Consider the following 21,465-nt stretch of genomic DNA (forward strand, 5'->3'; position numbering starts at 1 on the left):
GCTGATGGCAACAGTTGATGTCAATGGTGTTTGGAATTAGGATGAGTGAGCAGAACTGGCCAATCAGAAGTAAGCAGTTCAAAAAAGGTACATAAAGCTGCATAAAACATTCAAATTAAGAGTTTTTAAAAGCATGATAGATGTGATACAGGAGCAAAGTGTGAAATGTGCAGGAAGTAAGCACTATACACATTTTCTAATATATAAAATATAGATGGATGTATTGTGCAATTTTTAATTGGAATATGCTTTCTGATCATACTGGCTTTTAGATAAGAAAAATACTTAAAGGGAAAGTTTTTAAATCATTAAGAAAGTTTGAGCAGAAGTGTTTCTCAGAATGTGGGCAGTGTTTGTACAATTATGTAGTGTTAAAAGAACATATATAGAGTAGGAGTGTGTAATGGCCAGTGAAGTTTAATCTTCAGTGATAAGTTAAGAGTATTAAAAGCATAGTGCAACATTTGGAGTCCACAAAAAAAGTGTTAGCGAGAGTCAGGAAAAGAAGTTTGATGAACAAGAAAATTACAGTCAGCTCACTCAAGATGCCTCTCGACAGCATAGCCAGTGCCCCAAAGACTTAGTTTCAATAAAGCAGTAAAGCTGCTAATAGATCAAAGAGGTTGTCTATCTTTATATTATCGGCCAATCAGTGTAACCAGCAGTACATAACTGCTACTTGTTAAACTGACTTGTTAAAAAAAAACTAACTACCAATTTGTGTCCTGTTTAGTTCTTGTTATCTTTAGGGAAGCTAAGAGGTGAAGTATATTTCAAACAATATTGTACTGCTTTGCTAGCTTTTGACAAAGCAGTGCTTTAAATCAATGATAACTGAATCGGTTTATACAAGACAATTCCATGCCAAATTAGGTTTTAGGTATTAAATTCTAAACCATTCATTTATCCCAAAGAACTAAATCTTAAACAAACCAAATATGTGAAGATAACTTGAGTCATTTTGATGTTTCCTGATGGCTCATTGGACAAATGTCACTGAAATCCCAGGTTTTTTGTTGTGCTGAGTTGAACTGAAGACAGTCAAGGAGCAGTAGAAACACTACAATTTGGGATTTGAGGATTTGAGGAATGGAGGAAATCAGCCAAGGTTTTTACTCGCTTGCTATCCAGCAATTCTGATTGAAAGTGTCATTAGGCAAGGATAAGATGAGGCACAGCTGCAATGTTCCCTCCAAGTTGAATAGTTTATCAACTCATCTTTTCTCACAAGAATGACCTGTTACAAGGGCTGCTGACACCCATGCAACTGTACCCCTGAATAAGTTAATGTCTCAGGAAAGGAGTGTGAAAAGAACCATATTAGGTGGCTCTCTGGCACTTGATAAGTATAATACAATATTTACTTCACTAATGCTGTAGAGCAGCTTGTATTGAGAAGGATATGGTCAGCTAGAGAAAGTAATGAATACAACTATAGTTAAGGAGGAGGTCTTAAGTCCCTGCTGTGTCTATATCATGAAATGAGCACCTAGAACACATGTACTTTTGAATTTTTCAGGTGCATATCGTATTAGGTTGATCATACCGAAATGAAAATAGACTTAACAGGCTGCAAAGCATTCCAGAATAATTTAAATGTGAGCTCAAACACACAAAGATACTATGCAAATCATCAGTTACTAACTCATAGGGTAAATGTTTCACACTTGCAAAAAAACTACTGATAAACATTCTTGTGCATTATCTGATAAAGCTGTTATAAGAACCAGGAAAATAAAAGTGACTCGCAAAAATCACATTTCTCTACTAAAAAACAAAAAATGCAAACCACATTGCAGCACATCAAATGCAGCCAGTGATTCTTTCATTATAACTCCCTTACATTTTTACTTGGATCCAAAGACTTCAAAGCTATTAGATTTGTGCGGTACCTGAAAAAGCAAAAATGAAGAGTTGTTTTTCACAGTATATTTTCCACATTAAAACTGTAGTGCACTGTAGACCTTAAAACTATAAGTAACTCTGAATAACCAAATATGTACAACAACAATTTGCATTTTGTATAGTACCGTTAATGTATAAAAACATCCCAAGGTGCTTCTGAGCACTATTCAAATAAAAATGGACACAAGCCAAAGATGATGATATTAGGAAGGGTGATCAAATGCTTGGTCAGAGAGGTGGGTTTTAATGAGAGTTTTAAAAGGAGAAGAGAGAGGTGGAGAGGTTTAGGGAGGGAATTTTACTGCATAGGGCCTTGACAGCTGAAGACATGGCCAATGATGGGCAAAGGAAGAGATGTATGAAGCAAGAGATACGCAGAGTTGAGGGGGTGGTGGGTAGGTGTAGGACTGGAGGAGGTTATGGAGATAGGGAGAGGTTAAGCCATGAAAGGATTTAAACAAGAGGATGAAAATTTTAAATCTGAAACCTTGGGGGAACCAGGGGCACAGTGGTAATGGGTGAGCAGGACTTGGTGCAGTCTAGGATAGGAACACCACAGTTTTGGATGAGCTGAAATTTATGGAGGGTGGAGGATGGAAGGCTCGCTATGAGAGCGTTGGAATAGTCGAGTCTGGATGTGACAAAGGCATAGATGAGAGTTTCGGCAGCTGAGAGGCTGAGGCAGAAGTGGAGACTTTGTGATGGAGAGAATATTGTACCATAAAGTGTGAATTCATGTTTAATCAAGATTAGTAAAATTTTAAGTACTATTCGACTACATTGCTCTGCTCTCCTGGTATGAGCAGATTATTCAGTGGGTAAAAACAGAAAGTGCTGTACATAGATAACAGGTTATCAGAGTGAGTAAGGACTTCTGAAGCAGGAATTTGGTGACAGTGGGAAGCTGCAGAAGGGGAAAGAGATGTTCAGTAGACTAGCTGCTATTATGCATAAATAATATAAATTGTAAAGTAGAACAAACCAAAAAATGGCAGCACAGGAAGGGACAGTGTATCATTCTGCAAGATGTGCGAGTTTCAAGCACCGGGTGTTAATTCAGGCAAACACATCTGTAGGAAGTGTCACCAACTCACATTGCTCAAGCTCAAAATCACAGAACTTATGGAGATGTAAACAAGCAGGGAGGGAGAGCAGTTTTTGAAGCGAGAGTTTGAGAGGGTCTTAACACTGATGAGAGATAGAAAGCAGACAGGAACGGTAAGAACAAATTTGAAGCTCTAGCTTCCTGGAGGGGGGGGGGTGGGGGGGTGGAATTGAACATATCGGGATGCAATATATTGAGGAGGCAAAGAAAAAAAAATGGTGGCGGAGTGGTAATATCGGTAAAAGAGGAAATACGTGCCTCAGAGGCAAGGGAGGGGTACAGAGAGTCAATATGGTTGGAGCTCAAAAGTAGAGGTATATTACAGACCTCCAAATTGTGGGAAGGAAATGGAAGAGGAAATCTGCAGTCAGATTAGAAAGATGAGTAGGAACAACAATTATTTTCGGGGAAATTTTAATTATCTGCTTATCAATTGGGAGAGGAAGTAAATGGAAATAAAGGAACGGAATTCATAAAATGTGTGCAGGACTCCTTCCTCAAATAGCATGTCAACAGGTCTACAAAGACAGAGGCATTGCCAGATCTGATTATGAATAATGAAATAGATTAGGTAGATGAGCTAAATGTGGGTAAGCACTTTGTAAGTAGCAATCACAATATAACGTTTAAGATCCAACTAGAAAGGGACAAAGTCAGTACAACACCAGATTGGATATGGGCAGATTTCGGGACGATGAACAGCGAGCTAGCAGAAGGAAAAATTGGCACATAGGACTGAAGAACAACAGTGGATTTAAAAAAGAGATTGCAAAGGTGAAGAATAAGTATATTCCATTAAAAAACGAAACTACAAGTTGTTTTACAATGCCATGGATAAATAAAGTTATAAACTACTTATAATTGAAGAAGAGGGCCTATGAGGACAAGAAGAATAAAAACTAAAAAGGAGAATATGAGAAAAGAGGTTAAGAGCGAGTTCTGAAAAGCTAAAAGGGAGTATGGGAAAACATTTCTAAAATCACCAAAAATAACAGTGAAGTATTTTAATAAGTGGATCAGTAAAAAAAAGTTGTTAAGTGAGGTTGGGCCCCTGAGGAGGACTGTCAATTTGTAGATGACAATAAAAACATGGCAGAGGTTTTTAAATGAGTACTTTGCATCGGTTTTTACAAAAGAGGATATTGGAGAGGAGGTGAATCATAAAGTGGTTGAGAGCAAAATGAGCGATATTATGATGGATAAAAGGATAATTTTAGTTAAATTAGTTAAGCTAATGGAAGACAAAGCGGCAGTACCTGATGGAATACATCTTACGATCCTGAGGGAGATGAAGGAGGGAATTCATAGAAATTATATTTCATTGCTCTGTTGAGAACAGATATGCACCAGAGAACTGGAGAGTGGTCAATGTAGTACCCATTTTTAAAAGGGAACAGAGCTAATCCATGTAATTACAGATCAATTAAATTAAAATTTTCTCTGCTGCAGATGTTAGAGTCTTTAATTAACAATGGAATTATAATGTATCTAGATCAAGAAAAAACTGTTAGGAGTAGCCAGTATAGATTTCAAAAGGGACAATCTTACTTGGCATACCTCATAATTCTTTGAGGAGGAAACAGACAAAGTAGATGACGGAAATGTGTGGCTGTAGTGTACACAGACTTTAGGACAGTATTGTCCAATAAGTTAGCCACATGTGGCTAATTGGAAATCAAGATATGACTAATTACATTTTTGATTAGTATATGCATGTGATCTCAATACTCATTCACACGACGTATACAGATGTACTGTAACCTTTTTGTGCTTTTTGTTGGTAAAATGAAAAGCAGAGTGGGTGAGTGTTTTTTGATTGTGTGTGGTTTACTTCCTTGGTTACTGCTTATTGGCTATCTGCTGAAATGGTGTGTATCACATGGTGAAAACGCCACACTTCAGGACCATGGAAACACCAGCAAAATCATATGGAGAGAGGAATTGTCATTGTGGTCAGCTCGACTATAGGAATGAAGGAACAGGGGTAAGCCATTTAGCCCCTCAAGCTTGTTCTGCCATTCAATGAGATCATGGCTGACCTGTGACCTAACTCCATATACCTGCCATAGCCCAATATCCCTTAATACCTTTGGTTAACAAAAATCTATCAATCTCAGATTTAAAACTAATTGAGCTAGCATCAACTGCTGTTTGCGGAAGAGAGTTCCAAACTTCTACCACCCTTTGCATGTAGAAGTGTTTCCTAACTTCACTCCTGAAAGTCCTGGCTCTAATTTTTAGGCCATGTCCCCTGGTCCTAGGCTCCCCAACCAGAGGAAATAGTTTCTCTCTATTTGCCCGATCAGTTCCCCATAACATCTTGAAAACTTCGATCAAATCACTTCGTAATCTTATACATTCCATGGAATGTAACCCGAGTTTGTGTAATCTCTCCTCATAATTTAACCCTTGGTGTCCAGGTATCATTCTAGTAACTGTACGCTGACTCCCTCCAAGGCCAATATATCCTTCCTAAAATGCAGTGCCCAGAACTGAACACAGTACTCCAGGTATGGTCTAACCAGGACTTTGTATAGCTGTAGCATAACTAGTACTCCCTTGATATAAAGGCCAGCATTCCATCAGCCTTTTTGATTATTTTCTGTACCTATCCATGACATTTTAATGATCTATGTACATGGACCCCTAAGGCTCTTTGGACCACCCCACTGTTTCAAGCTTTTCACCATTTAGAAAGTACTCTGATCTATCCTTTTTAGGTCCAAATGGATGACGTCTCGCTTGCCTACATTGAAATCCATTTGCTATAGTTTTGCCCATTCACATAATCTATTAATATCTCTGTAATTTTATGCTTCCATCTACATTGCTTACAATGTTGCCTATCTTTGTGTCATCGGCAAACTTGGATATGTGGCTCTCTATCATGTCATCTAAGTCGCTAATAAATAAAGTGAATAGTTGAGGCCCCAACACAGATCCCTGTGGGACACCATTAGTCATATCCTGCCAATTTGAGTACCTGCCCATTATAGAAACATTGCAAGAGGATTTGAGTACAGGAGCTGGGATGTCTTACTGCAGTTATACAGGGCCATGGTGAGACCACATCTGGAGTATTGTATGCAGTTTTAGTCTCCTTATCTGAGGAAGGATGTCCTTGCCATGGAGGGAGTGCAACAAAGGTTTACCAGACTGATTCCTGGGATGGCAGGACTGACGTATGAGGAGAGATTGGGTCGACTAGGCCTATATTCACTAGAGTTTAGAAGAATGAGAGGTGATCTCATCGAAACATATAAAATTCTAACAGGACTAGATAGACTAGATGCAGGGAAGATGTTCCCGATGGCTGGGGAGTCCAGAACCACGGGTCACAGTCTCAGGATAGAACCGAGATGAGGAGAAATTTCTTCACTCAGAGGGTGGTGAACCTGTGGAATTCTCTACCACAGAAGGCAGTGGAGGCCAAGTCATTAGATGTATTCAAGAAGGAGATAGATATATTTCTTAATGCTAAAGGGATCAAGGGATATGGGGAAAAAGCGGGAACAGGGTACTGAGTTAGACGATCAGCCATGATCATTTTGAATGGCGGAGCAGGCCCGAATGGCCTATTCTTGCTCCTATTTTCTATGACATTGATAAGATGGGGAAATGACTAAAAAGTGGTAGATGGAATTCAATGTCAATAATTCGGAGGTGATGCTTTTTGTTAAAAACAAACAGCTATAATTATACTATAATTGGAAGTAGGCTTGGCGCTGTGGAAGGGCATAGGGATTTGGGGTATAGGTTCATAGGACCTTAAAGGCAGCACCTCAAGTTGATATGGTTCTGTAAAAATAAACTAATGGCATTCTAGAATTTAGCACAAGACATATTGAATATAAAGCCATGGCACAATGCTGACCATATATAAAACTTGATTAAAACTTCAGTTCTAGTATTGTGTGCAGTATTGGGCTCTGCGCTGCAGGAAGGATATTGAGGCTGTAGAGACGGTATGACGCAGATTCACTCCGATGCAGCCTGGTATGAGGAAAGATAACTACGAAGAAAGACTTAAAATATCGGTTCTTTTTAAAAAAAAAATTGTTCATGGGATGTGGGCGTCACTGGCAAGGCCAGCATTCATTGCCCATCCCTAATTGCCTTTGAGAAGGTGGTGGTGAGCCGCCTTCTTGAACCGCTGCAGTCCGTGTGAAGGTTCTCCCACAGTGCTGTTAGCTTGGGAGTTTCAGGATTTTGACCCAGCGACGACGAAGGAACGGCGATATATTTCCAAGTCAGGATGGTGTGTGACTTAGAGGGGAACGTGCAGGGGGTGTTGTTCCCATATGCCTGCTGCCCTTGTCCTTCTAGGTGGGTAGAGGTTGCGGGTTTGGGAGGTGCTATCGAAGAAGCCTTGGTGAGTTGCTGCAGTGCATCCTGTGGATGGTACACACCGCAGCCACGGTGCACCGGTGGTGAAAGGAGTGAATGTTTAGGGTGGTGGATGGGGTGCCAATCAAGCGGGCTGCTTTGTCCTGGATGGTGTCGAGCTTCTTGAGTGTTGTTGGAGCTGCACTCATCCAGGCAAATGGAGAGTATTCCATCACACTCCTGACCTGTGCCTTGTAGATGGTGAAAAGACTTTGGGGAGTCAAGAGGTGAGTCACTCGCTGCAAAATACCCAGCCTCTGACCTGCTCTTGTAGCCACAGTATTTATGTGGCTGGTCCAGTTAAGTTTCTGGTCAATGGTGACCCCCAGGATGTTGATGGTGGGGGATTCAGCGATGGTAATGCCGTTGTATGTCAAGGGGAGGTGGTTAGACTCTCTCTTGTTGGAGATGGTCATTGCCTGACACTTGTCTGGCGTGAGTTTCGTTAAAACAACGCAGCTAACAAGGTGATATGATAAAAGTGTTTAAAATTATTAAAGGATAGGACAGCGTAGATAAAAGTAGACTGTTTCCAGTAACTGAAGGGTCAAGAACGAGGGACCATAGATACAATATTAAATGTAAGATTTAGAACAGAGGGCAGGAGAAACTACTTCACACAGAAAGTTGTGTGGTTGTGGGACTCCAGTTAAGGCAGAAATTATGTCAATATTCAAGATAGATTGGATCAGTGGATGAGGGAGGATATGGGAACAGGGTAGGTAAATGTGATTAGAGCTATTTGCTCGCTGACAGACTGATTGGGTCAAAGGGCCTGTTTCCATGCTGAAACTTCTATGTATTAACATGTCAGGTAGAATCCTTCATTACTTATCTGTTGTGCATTTATAGCATTTTCTCTTCATAGTTCAAACTTCCAGCAATTGTGCATTTTAAAAAATCTTTACAGTGGTAGCTAAAAATAAACCACACCCCCTCCAAATTTTCTTTCCTCTTAAGAATGACTATAGGAAACTTGCCCTAAAATTGCAGGTGTCCTAAAAATGATGTTTGCAACAATCCTGTTGAACTCCGGGAAAACAGAAAGGATTAATGCTAAGAACCATGGGTACTCCAAAACAGCACTGGGCTGACAACTAGCTCCCATCAGTGGCTGGAGCTAGGCACCCCCAGGCTGGTCATGGTTGAATGGAGGGTTCTATTAAAATAATACAGGTCCGGGATGACCTAAAGAGCCATTCTTAGATTGTGCTGTCTTGGACCATAATTTAAGGTCCAACAAAGTGAAGTTGTTGTCGCAACTAAAACTGGAAGTGACCTCAATCCTTATCTATGTTCTCATACCAATATTATTTACGGCCAAATAAAGTGAAAAAAGTTTTTAACCAATGAGCATACTGGTCTTTTCTGAAGTAATTACATTTTGCTCATTATAAGTTCTTGCATTGTGCCAGTCTAAGGTATTGTCACCAAATAAGGGAATCCTTACAATAAGGTACATCTCACAGATTGGTTGAAATGGAAGAGGTTTTACCTTGAAAATCAAAAGTATAAAAGATGGTGTTATGACACCAAAGATCAAACAGAAGTTGGCAACAGAAAAAGAGACACACACAGATTGATTGGTTACAGGAGTTCAGAAAAGTTTAAGAAATTCCACTAGTCAGAGATAGGCAAATAATTCAGTCTATCACTATGTATGTAAGACATCAGAAGAAGGCGAACTAGTACGATGACATAAGGAGAGTCAACACTCTGGCATCCTGGAGACAGATCCGGGCATCCCAGGGGGAGGCTCGACAACCAACCCTATTACACCAATTTGGAAGGACAAGGTTGTATAAGATCTGGAAATCTTTATTAAAGCTATGAGCTCAGCAGCAATAAGCTGAATTAACCAGACTTTTATATATCTGAAAGACTTGCTACTCAAAATTGTTAACATGTCAGCTATATGTGCAGCCCAAGCTAAAGTAATGCTAAGTTACTGTGATACACCTGAACTGCCTTTGTAACCTCAGATATTAATTCTGTCAGTTAATATCTACCCAAGTACCTTGAGTATTTTTACCATTTAATATGATGCTAATTTATTATGTGTGTTAATAATGAAATGTTAGTTCATGACTTCATAATCTGACTTCCTCTTTGAATGCACTAACCTCTTTTTGCCAATAAGGGATTGATGATGCATCATTATTCAATAAGGGATTGATGGTGCAAATCTTAATATAATTTGGACTGACTGATGTAAAGACAGTTCAAGCAAGACAAATTCAGGCATCTAGTACTTCCCGAGACACAGAAGGTAAATTTCCAGACCATTCTTTCACAAAAAGCTATGGTGTAGGGATTAAAAATTTGTCTGGTGCTGTCTGATTAATATTGCTTAGAATATTTATAGGTTCACTTATCTTGGATGCTGATTCATGCTGGTGTATGCTTCCACAGGAAGTAGCAAATAACTCACTCAAGTAGCAATTCTTCATGCGAGAGTCCAGATGGTGACTGTCAGCAGACTGCTTGACCATGGAGGGCAGTCAAGCACCAACCTGTCAACAGCCACGCAAGCACTTTCCAGCAAACGGCACTAAATAACAATCAGGGACTGAATACCGGCTGGTTTTTCCTATCCACAGACCAATGGCCAATTGCAACTCCTTAATTGTTGCCCTCACTCAGATTGGTTAACTCAACATATACCAGGGTTCAAACCAGAGTTTTGGTCTGTATGGCTTAGTAGTGCTACACCAAGTGGTGCCTCTTCTCACTAGGACATCAGGTAACCAAGATATCACTTAACACTTACTTGTGACTGCCACTGGTGGCATTCCTCATTTCTGAAACTACAGTCACCAAGTGAGCATTCACCACTCATTCAAACACATATACTCTATATTCCTAATCATGGCATGCATTAGTATCGGTACATTTCTCCAGCAGCACCTCACATCAAGTGTTAATACTCAACTGTCACCAGGAATGTGTGTAGTTATAGAAATTACATTAAAAATAACTCAAACAGCCATTGGCTAATTTGCAGGTGGTCGTTTTAATCTTTGAAGGCTAAAGAAGTTTTTTCCTGAAACCATTCAAACGCTTGACACTAGCCTGGATTTTCCTTTCACATTAATAAATATAGCAAATGTAGGTAAGTACATTGATTTCACAGAAATATTCTGAGTCAATGGGATGTAATGTAGCAAGAGGTGCAATACTCACCTATACATAATGTGACACAGCTGATTCAGGCTTACTGATTCCAAACTCAATAATGCTGGGTAGAAGATGCCAGCAGGTGGCATAATCACCAGAGGCAGACTGTATTTTAAATACATATCAGATACCTGAGGACAGAAAAGCATAAAACTATATAAAGTTAAGTAACTAGAAATATTTTCTGGACAATAAGGACTGGTACAAGAGAGACAGGCTGCACCTAAGTAAAGCAAGAGCAATGAGATTTTTGAGGAACATTAGTGCAATTATTGAGAGCCAATTACAAACAAACTTGCATTTACAAAGCGGCTTTCACGACCTCAGGACATCCCAATAATTATAATTTAGCATCCTCCACAAACTTCAGCTCATCCAACTTTCTGCTGCTGATATCCTATTCCACACCAAGTCCCACTTGCCCATCACCCCTGTTCTCACTGATCTACACCGACTCCTGTTACCGCAACATCTCAAATTTTAAATTCTTACTATATTTAAATCTCTCAATAGCCTCACCATCCTCCCTCCCCTATCTCTATAACTTTTGCTAGCCCCACGCTGCCCTCTTTATTCTTCTGACTCCAGCTTCTTGCATATAGCCCAACTCTTTTCACCTCACCTTAACTTTATATAGTCGGCTCGTTCCTACTCCCTAAACCCTTCAGCGTCTCTACATTCATCTCCTCCGTTAAGACACTCCTTAAAACTCATCTTGGTGACTTGGTCACCTCTCCTAATCTTTCCCTCAGCGCCTGTTTTTCCTCAAATCTGTGAATTGCCGTAGGACATTTTCATATGTTAAAGGCACTGTGTAAACGCAATTTCTTTTTTAAAAAAGTAACCTAATTACGGTCTCCAAGATTTTGACAGGTTAGAAGGTAACAGTGATGGATTATGTCCATTGGTCAGTGAGATAGATTATGTACATTAGTCAGTGAGATGGTAACGAGAGTGCACAAATTTAAGATAACCATAAAGACAATTTTTAAAAATCTTTACCCAGAGATTGGCTAGAATGTGGAATTCTCTGCCACAGCTGTTCTTTAAGCACAATCCGTAAATTCATTTAAAAGGGAACTAAATAGTTGCTTGACCAAGAGGAACATTAAAGGGTGAGGGGAGCGAGTACGAGTATGGGATTAGACTAGGTGACTCATGGAGAAACACACCAGTGCAGGCATGATGGGCCTGTTTTGATGATTAACATTCTATGATACTACAGACTAATTAATATTTCCCTAATACCACCGGGTGTTATTGGAGATTCCAAATGAACTGTGTACAAGCAACTATACCATCTGGTGGCAGAAAATATGTACTACACTACAATTCACGAGTTATCCACCAATGTGTTAAGAATTCAGAAAAAGTAGATGACCCCCAAATCAATGGAATTCAGAGTCCTGGGAGTATCTACCCACAAACCCCTGCATCCATTTTTAAACAAAAGATTACCTTGCAGTCACTGTACAAAAGGCAGTTCAAGACTATCTAAATCAAATATTTTTAAATGATCCAACCTCAATACAATTTTACTTCTCCTACCATTGGTTTTATCACTCCTTGAACAACAGTCTGCTCCCCTTAATTGAACATCACTTAATTCAAAATTATCAAAATTTATTTTAACACTAAATTTCCACTTTGACATGTTATTTACATTGCTTGATTCAAATTATTGGATAATTAATTTTAAGCACAAAAAATTAAGTAGAATTGTCAGGAGTATATGGCAAAGATGAAGTATACTGACAATGTGCACAAAAGGACTTCCTTTAAAAAAAAGTAAGGGAGTCTCTATTAGGCTGGCATACACTTCAGGAAAATCCCTGATGTATGTTGATTTAGCTGATCTCAACCAGGGAACAACGGAGATACAATTGGATTTTTGGGGGGGGGGGGGGGGGGGGGGGGGGGAGATGGAGATGGAGAAAGAGATTCAAATATCAGCCAGGATTCCAGTCAGTACTAGTTGTATACTGATGGTCACTCAAATTTTGCATAATTTTTTGGACTTGTGGTTAATGATCTAACACTCTGAAAAGTTACCTAAGCACGATTCAGTCTCTCTTACCGTCTCATAGAAGTTGAGTATGAAGTGCAACAGCAGACTGTTGTAAGCCTCCATCTGTAGTGCTACCATGGAAATTCTTGCACTAAATTCCACAAGTTCAGAAATAGAATTCACTAATCCAGAAAGGGACACATTCCTGAAAGCACAAACACATTTAAAAAGGATTCAGTGAAAATTCTTCTTTTAAACAGCTTTATTATCCACACCATCCCAAAGCTAACAAGTTAAAGGAGAGCTGCAGAAAAACAGCCAGTTCCTCTGGTGAGCACAGTACAGCTGAGTGTTAGCTTACTTAGCTCAATACCGTGGAGTAGGGGGGATAGACAGAGATTTGAGTCCCACTCTCAGTTCACAATTTGAGCCATTGATGGCAGCAAAAAGCTCTCTCTCAGCAGGGAGGCGTAAAATTGCAGGAGAACCACACCCGGCCAAGAAGTGCTCGGTAACCAGCTACAGGAAGCAGGCTGTGCCCTCATTCTCTCAGCTACAGAAGTATAATTCCAGGTAGATTATTAGAAGGAATAAGAATTACAGGAAAATCGACCAAAGCAAACAGCCTTAAAAAAAAGTACACACAATTTCCTCGTGAATGCACAGCATGTGGAACGTGAGCAAACAGTAGTCCAAATCCTGCACCTAGATTAAGGAATCAAAATACCCTAACTTTTATATGACACAAAAAAAGGTAAATTACTTACCATCACTGTAATGGTCATTATTCAAACGAAGTTAACTTCCACTTGAGATAGGCTAACTACCGAACTATAGAAACTTACAGCACAGAGGGAAGCATTTGGCCCATGACATCTGTGCCGGCTCTTTGCTAGAGCAGTCCAAAACTAATTCCACTGCCTTTCTCTCCCGCCATAGCCCTGTACCATTCTCTGCTTGAAATGTTTGACTACTTTTCCCTTAAAATATGCAATGATCTCTACCTCAGTTATTCTGCTTTACTGCTGTTTTTTTCTTTTCAAGACATTTCCACAATCTTAGAAATTATTATAAAAATACTTCGCTGAATATTATTGACATGCACGTCTGTTTAAGAGAATTTCAGTTCTGTACTGTGATTGCTCCCGTCCTGTGATATATAACACCATCCCCTCAAGTGTCTTGATTGGAGGAAACAATCAGCATAAGAGGCAATGAACTCAAAGCCCCAAAGAAAGGATGTGCTATTTCCAAAATTCCTAATTTAGTCTCAAACTGTACATCAGTTAATAGTCAAGTCCAAGCGAGAATGCTTTGAAAAACGTAGTAGGAATAGGCAGCATGGTCTGCTTCCAAATAATAACCATGACAACACATCTAATGCCAGCTAAATGTGGCATTAAACAATCCTTGGATCCAAATTCATCAAAATGGATTATGAATTGTGTGTCAGATTTAGGCAGTGCTCTTTAATGCAACTCACTGGCACTACCTGATCTGGGTAGCCACGCTGGAATATGGCTGTGGCTTATTGGAAGGGGATGATTGAAGCCAGAACAGCCCTACTTAGAATGATAAACAGGGAACCCCCTAGTTCTAATTACAAGCCACATAATAGCCATCATAGTCTGCTCATGTCCTCTTTGCACTCCTCCCAATAAAACTCCAAAGTTCTGCTTTCCATCACAGGGAAGTTTATCTTATGTGACATCCATGATCCCGACAGCCAAATATGTCACTGTTCCTCTTTGGTATTTTCTGTCAGCAGTCAAGTTGGGAGAGTACAAGACTTGGCAGCAAAGAGGCTATCACTTTTGTACACTCAAAAAGTGGAAATTGGAATAGTACAATAATTGTGACTATCCCACTATGCATGACAACATGTGTAGATCATCCCCATCCCCACAATTTTTCTTGCCACTTTTCTCTCCCTGTTTGTCATCAACAAGCAACTGCTTTCTGGGGTATGATTTCATAATCACTGATTATACTCTAAGTGGCCATTCTTCATGTGCGAGCCTGGACGATAACTAATGACAGGCTATTCAATCAAGAGATCTTACAGCCAAGCTGGAACGTGTCCTTGGCTGACATCCATACACCTGCACTTCCAGCAGAGGCTGCTGAATAACAATTAGGATTGGGAACAGTTGCCAATTTTCCCACCTTTAATCTAGGGGTGCTGAAGCCAATTGCAACAACCCTTCTGCTGCCCTGCCTGAGATCAGCTAAAACTAAGCTGGGGCAATCCTGATTTTAATGGCTTTGCTAATCATTGCAAAATTAGTGAGCCATCAGGAGAATCCTTATTTGTGTAAATAAAAGTAAAATCCAAAACAAAGCCATGTTTAAAGTTAATCTTTAACCATAGTGTCAGGCTCGCAAATATTTTGGTGGCCATTCTTGGCACTATAGATACTCACTGTGGACTCTGTAAAACACTGGGAATCTCTCTGTCCATCTCAGCCACACACACAGAGTGCCAGGTCAGCCACTTCACCAGCAGGTTGGTGAGACTCTCGATAACACTGCACTGTAGATAAATGTACCAGGTAAGATTAGCACAATCATTGACTAGTCTGCTGTAGATGTGTATATATTACTTTGTATAAAATTCTCTCAACATTTCTATTAATTACTGTCAAAGTGAAAATATATTTTAATTGTGAATTTTTCTTTTCAGTAAGGAGAGAACAAATTTTTATTTATGTAACACCTTTCACGTCCTCAGGACTTCTGAAAGTGCTTCACAGCCAATGAAGTACTTCTGAATTGTAGTCGCTGTTGTTATGTAGGCAAACAGAGCAACCAATTTGCACACAGTGAGGTTCCCGTAACAGCAACGAGATAAAGGACTAGATAATCTGCACTGGTGGTGTTATTTGAGGGATAAATGATGGCCAGCACATTAGGAAAACTCCCCTGCTCTTCTTCGGATCTTTTATGTCCATGTGAGGGGGCATACTGGGCCTCGGTTTAAAGTCTCTTTCAAAAGACAGCACCTCAGACAATGCAGAATTCCCTCAGCATTGCACTGAAAGATATCAGTATTGGGGAATGGAATACTTTTCATTTCAGTCATCCAGTGTTGGCAACAAGCTCTTCCAGATCATGTGCAGAATGGTTAGAAGCAAAGCAGAGCTCTTTCTACTCTACCACAACTTAAGAGCACCCATGACTGCATCGGTATGGCTTCGTAATAAATGTCTGAAATAATCTGCCAGGCAGCATATTAAAGGCAAGAACTTTGGGGTTGTTCAAAATCCAATGAGATGTTATGATAGAGAGATAATCTAACTTGTAGAGACTTAATTTTCCAAATGATATGCACCCTCCACAAACTTTTGGGAGTTGCTCTGGATTCAATTGTCCTTTGGGAAAACCACTTGGTGTGCAATTCTCCCTGGTGACTGTTTTATCACTTCAGAACGTACCAACATCAGGTAACGCTGACCCACTCAGTATCTCCACTCTCAAATCATATAAAAGCTCTATACGCACATCAGAGCAGCAGCTCTCTTTGACTTGCATCCAATCAAGCTGGGAGAAAAAGACATAACCCCCTTACAAAGTCTGAGGGTAGAGTTGAGAGCAAGTGAGGAGGACAGAGGATGCACATAATTGAGAATGACGAAGAACTTGCTTATTCAACATCCTCCACATATGGGTGATGACAAATCCAGTAGCAAGTCTTCCCCTTTCCCCACAATCGAATGCATTTCTTCTATTTCTGTTAAGTGATCTACCAAATATATGAAGGGCTGCTGAATCTAGATAACAAAGTGAGTGAATGAGGAGTCTTTCATATAGCAGCCTTACAGGTATTAAAAATGGCAATATTTTCCATCATCTGGATTAACAGGAAATTAGTGGGCATCTTACATATTCTCCAGTAAGCAATTTACAGTGAATTACAGTGATTTGGATTAGTTGTTAGCCCTGGCTATGCTAAATCAAATATTACACACAATAAAGATAAAGATACAGGTTTTAGTTCATAGGCGATGGTAGGCTTACAGAAATTATCAAACTATTTACATAGAAGCAGCCCAAACTGTAACAATTGATGGCAGCTAAGGTGAAACAAGTATCAAGCACAGACCAACGGACTATTTAAAGTTCAAATAAAATTATCAGAGGCAATTGCCAATATTATGAGCACAAGAACTAAAAAAGGCGAAAAAGAACTGGCCACACTGATGGCAGGGGACAGCCAGTGTGGACACAAAGTTAAATTGTACAAACTAGCATTGGAGCAGGAAAAGGAGGTCAGCACAGGGCAGAAGAAACAACAGCACCAGCATGAGGTTGAAGAAAAAAAGAGATGAAGCAGCTCAAGTGCGAAATGAAGAAAAGGAGAAACGGCATTAAGGTGTGCTCAAATTGGCAGAGAGGGGCAGAACAATTACCACCCAGGTGAGTGAAGGCACTGTATACCCAAGTCCTTAACCTAGTAAATGATAACTTTAACAACTTAGATTTCCTGCAGCAAACTGCCCATTTTTGGGGCAGTAATCCCAAGCCATTTCCCGAGATGCTGCCATTTACCCTCTAGCTTCCCCACTTTTCACTATCCATTGAGAATTCCCTTCTATTGTTGCTTCTGGAAAAGAGGAGCAACAGAAGGAGGGTAGGCTGGTGAGGCTGCACTGGAGGCACATGGTGAGGCACTAGACTGATTTCTGGGATGAGAGGGTTGTCCAATGAGGAAAGATTGAGTAGAATGGGCCGATACTCTCTGGAGTTCAGAAGAATGAGAGGTGATCTCATCGATACCATTCTCTCAATGCGCTGCTTCTTTGTGGTCAGCGGCAAGTGAATGCTTGCTTCCCTGGCAGCTGCCCGCATGTGTTGTCATCCTGAGAAAGAGCAACATCATGTGTGCCCATTCCCGTCATGCCATTAGTACTGGTCTCTATGTGGCCACAGATTTGCAAGAAAGTAGATCTAATGGTACTAATGAAATCCAGTAAAACCCAGGTGTCAGCAGATCATAATGAGGGTGACGACAAATGCATGCAGCAAGTAATTTGATATCCAAGAGGTGTTAAGTGCGTTGAACACATGTAAGGCTGTGAGTGAAGGAACACTTTCAGGTGAAGGCTAGGGGTGCAAGTGACACAATACCATATCCAGGGCAATTCAAGCACTTCAAAATTGTGAGGGGGAAGTCATTGAAAGTGGCAGACACGGTTAGTACACAGCATTCTTTGAAGATGTGCCTACCTCTTCTTGTCTTGCATGCTCTAGTAAGGTCTTTATATTTTTTCTAAAACTGAGGTGCCATTGGCTGCCTTTGCCATCTTCTACCACTGCTGCTCTCATTGACACACAGTGATGTGGTCCCTCAAACTGCATTTCCTTAATTTCATGCAAAAAGACTTCCACACCTCCAACAGTAAACATGGAGATTCTAGGCTCCCCTGCAGACCTCACCGATACCCCTGAGGTGAGGAAATTTCAGTTTTGCTTCCAAAACAATTTTTGTTGCCATTGGCCCTTTAGGGTGCTGCAAGCCTTTAAATCGGTGGGAACGCATTCTCAAATGTATCCTGAACTCACTACAGACTATAATACAATGAAACATGCAATAATTAATAGTTACAATATAGGTTTATGTTTAAATTCTATAGAAAGTACCTAATCATTCCTACAAATGTCACAAGTCCTCAGTAGATATTCTCTTGAGCTCAACATCAGTGGTCACTCCCCTAAGCAGACATCACATCCCTATGATCAAGAGTGCACGTTTAATGCCCAATAAGCTAGTTAAATGACAACAAAACCCAGGAATCGTAAAATGGACCCCTTATCCTCAAGTACTAGATATGGAGCCCGGGGTTCCCTGGATGACAAAAGAGATAGAGAGTATGATGAAGCAGAAAAAAGGGGCGTATGACTTATGCCAGGTTGAAAATACAAGTGAGAATCAGGCTGAATGTAGAAAGTACAGAAAAGTGAAAAACGAAATAAGAGGGGCAAAGGGAGAGTATGAGAATAGACTGGCGGCTAACATAAAAGAGAATCGTAAAGTCCTTGATAGGCATATAAATAGTAAACGGGTTGTAGGAGGAGGGATGGGACCGATTAGGGATCAAAAAGGAGATCTATGCATGGAGGCAGGGGGCATGGCTGTGGTACTAAATGAGTACTTTGCACTTGTCTTTACCAAGGAAGAAGATGCTGCCAAAGTCACAGTAAAAGAGGATGTAGTTGAGATACTGGATGGGCTAAAAATTGATAAAGAGGAGGTACTAGAAAGGCTGGCTGTACTTAAAGTAGATAAGTCACCCAGTCCAGATGGTATGCATCCTAGTTTGCTGAAGGAAGTAAGGATGGAAATTGCAGAGGTGCTGGCCCTAATCTTCCAATCCGCCTTAGATTTGGGAGTGGTGCCAGAGGACTGGAGAATTACAAATGTTACACCCTTGTTCAAAAAAGGGTGCAAGGGTAAACCTGGAAACTACAGGACAGTCCTTTTACTCTCGAAGGTGGGGAAGCTTTTAGAAATGATAATCTGGGACAAAATTAATAGCCACTTGGACAAGTGTGGATTAATAAAGGAGAGCCAGCACTGATTTGTTAAAGGCATGGATTTGTTAGTTAGTGTTTAACTAACTGACTAAGTTAGTTAAACACTCAATCAAGTGTTTAACTAATTTGATTGAGTTTTTTGATGAGGTAACAGAGGGTTGATGAGGGCAGTGTGGTTGATGTTGTGTATATGGACTTTCAAAAGGCATTTGGTAAAGTGCCACATAATAGGCTTGTCAGTAAAATTGAAGCCCATGGAATAAGAGGGGCAGTGGCAGCATGGATATGAAATTGGCGATGTGACAGGAAACAGAGAGTAGTGGTGAACGGTTGTTTTTTGGAAGGTATACAGTGGTGTTCCCCATGGGTTGGTACTAGGGCTGCTGCTTTTTTTGATATATATTAATGACTTGGACGTACAGGGCACAATTTCAAAATTTGCAGATGACACAAAACTTGGAAGTATAGTAAACAGTGAGGAGAATAGTAATAGACTTTCAGGAGGACATGGACAGGCTAGTGGAATGGGCGGATACATGGCAGATGAAATTTAATGCAGAGAAGTGCGAAGCGATACATTTTAGCAGGAAGAATGAGGAGAGACAATATAAACTAAATGGTACAATTCCAAAAGGGATGCAGGAACAGAGAGTCCTGGGGGTATATGTGCACAGATCTTTGAAGATGGCAGGACAGGTTGAGAAAGTGGTTAAAAAAGCATACCGGATCCTGGGCTTTATAAATAGAGGCAAGAGTTCAAAAGCAAAGAAATTATGTTGAACCTTTATAAAACACTGGTTCGGCCACAATTGGAGTATTGGGCTCGATTTTCCGATGTCCCAGCGGGTGCGTTCGTGGTGGGGGGCTCCGAAAATTGGGGATTCCTGGGGCGGGTGCGGAGCCCGCCTCCAACCCGCCCACTTCCGGGTTCCGCAATGACGCACTTAGATGCGCGCGCAGCCCCCGCATGCGGGACTCCCGCCGGCAATTAAAGCCGGCAGGATCCCACTTAAATCAATTAATTGGATACTTCAGGTTATTAGGAGACCTGATTTGTAGGATATTTTAGGAGGGGTGGGATTTTCCGGTCAACAGAGTGTTTCCCGTACTGGGGCAAACACTCCCAGTTGAAATGGACGTGTTGCAGCCACCAGCCTGTGACAGCTGCAAAGGTCCATTTGACTGGTGCGTGGGGTTGTGGTGGGGGGGGGCCCTCACTCATTGCAGGAGGCCACTCTGTCACAATTTGGACAAAGTTTGGCCTGCACCACCCTCCTAACACAAAAAAAATCACAAACTTGCAACCTCAACCCCAGTGTGCAGACACATTTACCTACCTTGTGGACCCCCTCAAATGTACATCTTCCGGATGGGGCCGCCATAGCTGGACTCATGACCTCCTCGGAGGACGAACAGCATCAGCAGCCTCGCTGGCCATGCCGTCCACCTCTGACACGTGGAGCTCCACAACACAGTGCTGTAACACATCCACCTGCACAGCAGGAAGGAGGGCAACCACAGAGAGATGCGTCGCAGAAGGCACTACCCTCGCCACAGGGTCCACAGACCGAGGCTCAGCTTCCTGGACCTCTCTGAGCAGCAGTGCACATGGCGGCTCAGAGTCACTCGACATGTAGTCGTGGACATCTGCAGCCTCCTTCATGCCGAGCTGCTCCCGGCTGGCCCGAGCACCATCTTCTTACCTGTCGCTGTCAAAGTCACCACTACCCTCAACAACTTCTCCTCCGCATCCTTCCAGGGTGCCACCGGGGACATCGCCGGCGTCTCTCAGTCGTCTGCACAAAAGAGCCTTGCAAATACACTTACACCCACTGCAGTGACACAATGGGTGGCATCAGTTGTGGGTCTTCATGGTGATCCTCAGGAAAGGGCATTATTGCACAAACGAGACAAGATTTGCAAAGACGTGGCAGTAGTGGTGATAACAATTTATGTTTTTTTGCAAAAAAACAAAAGTAAATCAAAAACATGACATTTTGTCTTACATCCTTGTGCATCCCTTTTGTGTTCACAAAACCATCGCGTTACATTTACGGGAGCTCCTATGTGGTGCTACCCCTGTGGTTTCAGCAGAGGTAGTGGCAGGTTGCTCTTGTCCATGCCCTGACCGATGAGATGCTTTGCGCGGACGCCCTCTGGGTTTCGGTGCCCGTGAGGGACTCTCCAAAGACTGCGCAGACTCGGCCACCTGGAGAGGGGGCAACATTGCAGGTACTGGTTGAGAGGGCGGCAACGGGTGAGATGTGGGAGCGCTTTGAGTGGCGTCCCCACTTCCATGTCCCCTTTCACCATCATCCCTCTCCTGGCCCAGGCCCACATCTCTCCTTCC

General features: G+C 41.3%; 1 protein-coding gene across 1 annotated transcript in view; it reads right to left on the reverse strand.

Moving 5' to 3' along the window:
* Positions 1 to 21,465, reverse strand: part of cenpi (centromere protein I) — a 78,851-nt gene that overhangs the window by 7,313 nt on the left and 50,073 nt on the right. Inside the window, exons 14-17 of the mRNA XM_067996664.1 lie at positions 15,005 to 15,114; positions 12,651 to 12,786; positions 10,580 to 10,704; positions 1,844 to 1,892 (exon numbers count right to left, since the gene is read on the reverse strand). Coding sequence (XP_067852765.1) covers positions 1,844 to 1,892; positions 10,580 to 10,704; positions 12,651 to 12,786; positions 15,005 to 15,114 — 420 coding nt within the window. The remainder of the gene's footprint in view (positions 1 to 1,843; positions 1,893 to 10,579; positions 10,705 to 12,650; positions 12,787 to 15,004; positions 15,115 to 21,465) is intronic.

This window comes from Heptranchias perlo, chromosome 15, assembly GCF_035084215.1.
Source record: "Heptranchias perlo isolate sHepPer1 chromosome 15, sHepPer1.hap1, whole genome shotgun sequence".
NCBI lineage: Eukaryota > Metazoa > Chordata > Chondrichthyes > Hexanchiformes > Hexanchidae > Heptranchias > Heptranchias perlo.